Source organism: Hemibagrus wyckioides, linkage group LG23 (genome assembly GCF_019097595.1).
Source record: "Hemibagrus wyckioides isolate EC202008001 linkage group LG23, SWU_Hwy_1.0, whole genome shotgun sequence".
Taxonomy (NCBI): Eukaryota; Metazoa; Chordata; class Actinopteri; order Siluriformes; family Bagridae; genus Hemibagrus; species Hemibagrus wyckioides.
Window position 1 is genome coordinate 19,756,850 of NC_080732.1, and position 7,500 is coordinate 19,764,349.

General features: G+C 43.3%; 2 protein-coding genes across 7 annotated transcripts in view; one reads left to right on the top strand and one right to left on the bottom strand.

Annotated features, from left to right (window-relative positions):
* ubxn11 (UBX domain protein 11) overlaps positions 1–990 on the top strand; it is a 35,322-nt gene extending 34,332 nt beyond the window's left edge. For all 4 annotated transcript variants that reach the window (XM_058376566.1, XM_058376567.1, XM_058376568.1 and 1 more), the window contains 2 exons: positions 1–110; positions 202–990. The exon at positions 1–110 is cut by the window's left edge and continues 22 nt beyond it. In XM_058376566.1, the coding sequence (XP_058232549.1) occupies positions 1–110; positions 202–346 (255 nt within the window). In that variant the 3' untranslated portion in view covers positions 347–990. The remainder of the gene's footprint in view (positions 111–201) is intronic.
* Positions 991–1,040: 50 nt separating this feature from the next.
* Positions 1,041–7,500, bottom strand: part of cep85 (centrosomal protein 85) — a 13,206-nt gene continuing 6,746 nt past the window's right edge. The window contains exons 3-12 of one of the 3 annotated variants that reach the window (XM_058376559.1): positions 7,006–7,130; positions 6,388–6,505; positions 6,037–6,222; positions 5,787–5,939; positions 5,412–5,566; positions 4,602–4,719; positions 4,414–4,464; positions 4,108–4,215; positions 3,581–3,791; positions 1,041–2,887 (exon numbers count right to left, since the gene is read on the bottom strand). In XM_058376559.1, the coding sequence (XP_058232542.1) occupies positions 2,727–2,887; positions 3,581–3,791; positions 4,108–4,215; positions 4,414–4,464; positions 4,602–4,719; positions 5,412–5,566; positions 5,787–5,939; positions 6,037–6,222; positions 6,388–6,505; positions 7,006–7,130 (1,386 nt within the window). In that variant the 3' untranslated portion in view covers positions 1,041–2,726. The remainder of the gene's footprint in view (positions 2,888–3,580; positions 3,792–4,107; positions 4,216–4,413; positions 4,465–4,601; positions 4,720–5,411; positions 5,567–5,786; positions 5,940–6,036; positions 6,223–6,387; positions 6,506–7,005; positions 7,131–7,500) is intronic. The other 2 variants (XM_058376557.1, XM_058376558.1) reach the window with 2 other exon arrangements.

Consider the following 7,500-nt stretch of genomic DNA (forward strand, 5'->3'; position numbering starts at 1 on the left):
GAGATCTCCAGCCTGCGAGTGAGATCAGAGGATGGAGAGAAGACCTTTATTCTGAAAATGTTCTTCTCTGAGACTATCGGAGATTTACGCCGATATCTGGACGCTCACAGGTGAGACTGTATCACTGTGTGTGTGTGTGTGTGTGTGTGTGTGTGTGTGTCATCAGTGTATAAGCTGTTCTTATCCATCTCATCACCACAGAGGCTTCAGCCAACCTCCCTATGACATCATCAGCGCCTTACCGCGTCAGTGTTACCATAGCGACGATAACCAAACACTTCTACGGTGCGGTCTGATCCCTAGCGCTGCTTTGCTGTTAAGGCTCCACCCACCAGTGACATCATAGAAATGCAATAAGAAAAGAAGAGGATTCAGTAATCGCTGGGTTTTATTCTTAAATACAACAAAAACGTTAAAGTTACGATTCAGATTCTTTATAATAACTATTCAATATTAAACTCCAGAAACTGTCTGTGTGTGATTAGAAAATAATACGAGTTTGATAGAATGAGTAATATAATTATTAACATATCTTTCTTTCTCAGCCAATCACAAAGCAGTACACACACACACACACTTTGTGTCCTGTTTTATATTTTGACCCCCAAAGTTTATTCAAATAAATTAAAAATAAATTGTGTGTGTGACTGTGTGTATGATGTAGAAGGAGTCTCCAGTGTCAGTGCTGTGTATCAGTCAGAGGTGAAGCTGGACCTTCATCAGGTCAGGAGTTCACACTGCTTTGTGTTTTTTCCCTCAGTGTGACTCTTAATAACATAAGAGAGAGAATAAAGAGAGACTGCTGAGGGGACGAGTGTTTATAGCTGACAGAGAGAGAGAATAAAGAGAGACTGCTGAGGGGACGAGTGTTTATAGCTGACAGAGAGAAAATCACATTCAGGAACAGAGAGAAGAGTTTTTATTTCTAGTGTGTGTGTGTGTGTGTGTGTGTAACGTCCATGAAAATAAACAACCAGCTGATATAAATAACACTGAACATCTGGAAGAGTTTTATCTGTTACACCTCACACTGGTCACACTCCGCTGTCATGCTACGAAGTGAAAAGAATACATCAACACTTAAAGACATGTTCATGACACACGATACACGTCATGGAAACATGAAAAATAAACACGAATAAACAGAAAAAGTTTAACATGAATTTAAATATTCCAGTCAGACAGGCCATGCTAAACACACGCAGGCCGCTAGCTCTGTTAGCATGCTAACCCCGAGGCTAGGGAAACATGAGACAAAAAAATAAAGCTTTCATTAAATCAGATTCTGACCAATCGTTAATTTAGAAAAAAGTATTAAGAATGGTGTTAATTGGTCAGTCAGCTGCGTGATGCAGTGCCAGGTTTAATTCAGGGATTTGTTTACTGTTTTTTTTCCCCACACAGCTGACCACATCTGTTATTTCAATCAATAATATTCCCTAAATTCTAAGAATCTGTGAAAATGATGACAGCTTTTAAGATTTTTTTGAGAATTTTATGACGTCATCATCTGGAGTTTCACTCAGAGAGATTTAAACCAATCAGAACAGGGCCTGGAAAAGCAAACAAACAAACAAACAAACAAACAAAGGCAAATTCAAGCTCACACTTATTTATTCATTTTATTCAAATGATTTTTAGCAGTATTTGTATTGTATTAGTATTTGGTTTTTACTTTAATAATCTTGTAAAGTTTAAAATAAATAAATCACTGAACTGAAAATTTTCAACCACTAAATGATTTAAGTTTTAATTTTGTACAAATTTACTTATAACTTAAAACAAAAACTTTAAATCAAACAGAAACGAAATATCCTCATATGTATGGTATGATGCATCATGAACATCTAGGTTGTGAACTAGAGTTTTGTAGAGCAGATGATTCAGAATCAAACAAATGAATCAACTCTTTTAAACTAGTTAATCAAGAATCAAAAGAGTCCGAGTGAATCACACGAGTGAATCTCATGACTGGAGTAGTGTCTTCTCTGGGAAGCGTTTAAGGTGCCGGAATGTTCTAACGAAAAGCAACAACTTTCCTGATGGTGTGAATCTTTAAAAGAGTTTTTATTGAAGGTTTCTCACCTGTAATTACAGACGCAGGGGTCGCTCTTTGGTCCAGTCAGGATGATGAAGTGGACTTTAACGAGCGTTAGACGAGCAAAACGAGCAGAGATAAAGGCAGCAAGTGTTTTATCGGCCCTAGCTGCGGACACTACCATCTCCCATAACGGCAGGTCCGTCACACCTCAGGTGTTACCATAGCAACAACAACAAAAAACAACAACAAAGTTTAAAATATCATCATCAGTTGATTGTCAACCAAATCACATCAGTTCCTGACCGCACAAGAACGTTAAAGTTAAATAACAACCTCAGGGTTCTAAAGAGGTTAGAAAAATATTCAAATGAAAATCTTTTATATAAAAATAGTAGTGTAGTGTAGTGTAGTGTTATTAGCATTAGCATTGTTAGCCCTTCAAAAGGGAAACGGGGGTGGTGTTAAAAGTTCAGTCTCAGGTTAGGTTCCACAACTTCTGCTGGTTCTCATGTAGCTTCTACCGGCTTGTGGTTCTGCTAGTTCTTGTTCAGTGGTTCTCTGGTCCTGGTGGTGGTTCTGGAAGGTTCATCTCAGGTTGCAGCTGAAGTTCAGGTATCAGTTTTCTATCATCTGGTTCTGCCAGTTCTCATTCTGATTCCAGTGGCATTACCGTGTGGGTTCTGTGTTACTGTGTGGTGCAGTTCTCCCCCATGTCCTGGGCGTAGCGGTCAGAGACAGTGTTCCGCAGCTCCTCCACGTCTCGTCTCAGCTGCAGCGCCTCCTGGAGTTTATTCTGTAGAACTGCAGGATTTAACCAATCATCGCACGGCTCTGAGACTGCAGGGGCTGGAACACACACACACGTGTTACAGTGGAAACCTTTAATTCTCAAAAACTATTATTTATGTATTTTTTGTACCTAGCTGCTCACACACCACTTTTAGCTGTGTTACTTAGTGTGTGTGTGTATCACTTATACCCAGCAGTATGGACAGGTTAGGGTCCTGGTCAAGTGTGGGATGTGTGTATGTGTGTGCTCACTGCTGATCCCCAGCAGCATGGACAGGTTAGGGTCCCGGCTGTGTGCGGGGTTTGTGTGTGTGTGTGTGCTCACTGCTGATCCCCAGCAGCATGGACAGGTTAGGGTCCCGGCTGTGTGCGGGGTTTGGGTTTGTGTGTGTGTGTGTGTGTGAGCGCTCACCGCTGATCCCCAGCAGCATGGACAGGTTAGGGTCCCGGCTGTGTGCGGGGTTTGTGTGTGTGTGTGTGCGCTCACCGCTGATCCCCAGCAGCATGGACAGGTTAGGGTCCCGGCTGTGTGCGGGGTTTGGGTTTGTGTGTGTGTGTGAGCGCTCACCGCTGATCCCCAGCAGCATGGACAGGTTAGGGTCCCGGCTGTGTGCGGGGTTTGTGTGTGTGTGTGTGTGCGCGCGTGTGCGCTCACCGCTGATCCCCAGCAGCATGGACAGGTTAGGGTCCCGGCTGTGTGTGGGGTTTGTGTGTGTGTGTGTGTGTGTGTGCGCGTGTGTGTGCGCTCACCGCTGATCCCCAGCAGCATGGACAGGTTAGGGTCCTGACCGTGTGCGGTGTGTGTGAGGACGCTGCAGAGGGAGCGCAGGTCAGTGAGACACGAGGCCATTTCAGTGAGCAGCTGCTGAGTGAGTTGCACATCACACACACTCGACTCGGCCTGCAGACGCTCATGCAGACACACACTCTGCTCCATCAGCTCCTGGTTCTGTGCAGACAGCTGAAACACACACACACTTATTTCAAGATCTGTCGGACCAATTAACTTTGTTGAGGAGTTTTTCAAACACTGATTATAATTTAAATAACTCATGTAGAAGTTTCAGCCGCATGTGGTTTGTGTGAACAGATCACAGCGTCTCATGACTCCATGTAAAGTCCAAAAAAACACAATAATGTAATCAATAATATCAGTAATAAACCCTGGATAAACACAGCTGAATTTGTATAACAAATATGAAGTGAATTATTCTGCTGCCCCCTATAGACCGTCTGCAGTAATTACACAAGCACTGAAATAAACACAGTTGTGTCACCTCCTTCACCGCTGAGCGTAACTGCAGCAGCTGCTGATCTTTCGAGTTCATCTCATCTCTCAGAGCCTGACCGTTACTCTCCTCCTCTGATAGCTGCTGCTGCACACTCTGAGAACACACACAGTTTAAACACAGGAGAATTTCAGCATTCAGGATTCGTCAGCAGAACTTCTCTTTAATACTAAATAAGAGTGAAACCTACTGAAAGGCTACATTCACATTAAAATAGCCTGAAAATGTCAGCTGACCACTTATTGACCATTAACAATGCTGCATGAACATGTTGGCTGAAGTTTGACCACGCACCCTGATCTGAGAGCTGAGCTGCTCCATCATCCTCAGCTGCTTCTCAATAACCTGAAACCACAAATTTCATACAAGCATCAGTGCTAATGTTAACAACAGCATCAGTGGTCAGTGCTGGACGCAGCACCGTGTTTGTGTGAATAAAGTCATCCTCGAGCGAGAAACAGTTATTTATACACAACTTTTACCTTTTTGAGTTTCTGCTGCTCTTCTTTTAAAGTAAGGTTTTCCTCTCGGAGCTTCTCCACATCCAGAGACGGCAACCGGGCTCCATCCTCCAACCCCTCCTGCACACGGGCCTGCAGACTTCACAGCAAGAACACACACTTATCACCATCACACTCTCTACCAGGAACAGATCCTTCTCATAAAAACACTGCACCATTTTGTGACATCAGATTATCATAAATACAACAAACACGTCAGAGTCTGTAAAAGAGTAAAGACACGCTGAAGGCTCGAATTAGGAAATGCCCACAAACATACATGCCCTGCCCCTTTATGCCCCACCCCCATTTCACTAATAAATTAAATTGTGTGGTTTGTATTTGCATATGAATAACAACAAAATGTTTTGGATTGGATTTTTTTTTTTATAGAGCACTGTAAAGAAGAACAAATACACAAAAACGAGATTCTGTAACCTGATTGGCTCAATGCTGATGATGCAACACTTCTAACACAATCTCAGATTAATGCGTCAAATTAATTAAACTAATTATAATTTTTATAACTCTTTATTTAAAATAATGGACCAGATGGGGTGTGTGTGTACACTGATCAGGCATAACATTATGACCACCTGCCTGATATTGTCTTGGTCCCCCTTTTGCTACTAAAAACCCTTTCTATCAGAACCGGCATTAACTTCTTCAGCAATTTGAGGAACAGTAGCTTGTCTGTTGGATCGGATCACACGGGCCAGCCTTCGCTCCCTATGTGCATCAGTGAACCTCGAATTTGAATGTTAGAAAGTTACAGGTGATCAGTGTGTGTACCTAGTGACAGTAGCGAGCAGCTCCCTCTCCCTCTGTTGCTGGTTCTCCAATTGTCCGTCTTTAGCGTGGTTGGCTGCCCGCACCTCCTTCAGCTGAGCCTCCAGTTCCTCCACTAATCCCTGCAGCTCATCCACCTTCTGTTCAGCTACCTCCAGCTACCACACACACACACACTTTCAGCTGGTTTGATGAGATGGTTTCATGTAGCAGACTGGTGGTGTGAGTTCATGGTGTAAACACAGGACTGTAATTAAATGTTATTGCACCTTGTAATTAAAGGTGCAAAAACATTTCCTCAAATATGGTTTTTGGTCAAATTTGTTACACACAAAAATATAAAATGTTGTAGTTAAAAAGAGAGCTGTGTGTGTGTACCTGTTTCCTCTGGCTCTGGTAGTCCTCCATGGTGGGCAGGTCAGCCAGGTAACGCTCCAGCGTCTCGATGCGCTGCTGTTTCTCTCGGTTCTGCTCTGCCTCCTTCTGGCATTTCTTCTTCAGGTTGTTTATGTGTTTATCTCTGTTGCGGATCTTTAAAACACACACACACACACACACACACACACTTGTACTCTACACCATGTTTAGGTGTGTCATATGTGCAGTGTCGGTACTTTGCTGTGCTCACCCTCTCTTCCTGCTTCTTCAGTTCCTCTGCATGTTTCTCCACGCTCTCCTTCAGACTCTCGCTCAGACGCTGAGTCTCCGCCTCCACGGCTCCCAGGCGTCGGTCCGCCTCCTGCTTCTCCTGAGTGAACAAGTCACTGCGCTCGGCAAACTGGGCTCGCAGGAAAGCGTTCTCACGCTGTGCCTCCTGACACACACACACAAAATCATTCCTTTGTAAAACTGACATGCTTACAGCCGATTTATGAGCCGAAACGAGTCAAGGCAGCTTGCACAAAGATAATCAGTGTTTCTTATGTCTAGTGCCTCGAGTAATGTCTTTAATACACAGAGAGAGACATGTTTGCGAGACCTGCAGTCTGAGCAGACAGACGTCAGTCAACGGAGCTCCTCGACCCATCAGAGCTCCATGGATCTGTAACTCGCTCTCTCTGAGACGCTGCTCCAGCTGAAACAGCTGCTGCTTCTGCCTACAACAACAACAACAACAACAACAACAACAACAACAACAACCCTGTAATCCAAGGCATTTAATCAACACACCTATTACTAATGTAGAAATATTACTGATACTGAACCATGATACAGATGGACATCAAGTCAACGGTCACTTCAGATGATGTGAACACGAATCGATTCTGAACTGACTCAGTGAGAACACGAATCGATTCTGAACTGACTCAGTGAGACCACAAATCGATTCTGAACTGACTCAGTGAGACCACAAATCGATTCTGAACTGACTCAGTGAGAATACGAATCGACTCTGAACTGACTCAGTAAGCCAATAGAACATGCTGGGAGTTTTATTTATGAAGACATATTTCAGCTTCACGAGGATGTTTCTGAGCATGATGACATCTGTTTTGAAAAAGTTTTGGTTTTTATTTTATGCAAACGGACCGACAGGTGAGAAAGCTTGTTTAATACTGAAAAACTGACGTGTGTGTATGTGTGGGTGTGTAAATACCTGTCGATGATAAGCTCCTTCTCCTTTAGTAGACTCTCATTGGCCTTTATCACCGCCTCCCATTTACTGCTCTCAGACTGCAGAGGAGGTGGATACAGAGACGAGTACTGACCACTCCCTAATAACTGCAGAGGAGAGAGAGAGAGATATTTACCTCATTCAGCATCCAGGAAGCAGTGATTTAATGTCAAACATATTTTGAGAGAAGTATAAATGTGTTGGTGAGGATGAGGAAAATCATCAACTCCAGGCTGGTGTGATGAAGCAGAGTTAATGTTACGATGCCAGAGTTGATTATTTTCCTCTAACAGAATGCCTCCAAGTGTTTTATTCCTCTTACATTACAGCAATTAATAACAATTGCCAACAATTGCCAACAATCCCAATTTTGCACTTTTAGAGCTTCCAGCTTCACCTCTGACTTACAAAGCACTGACACTGGAGACTTCTTCCACACATGATGAACACAACACTCCAGTCAGAGCTGCTGTTTCA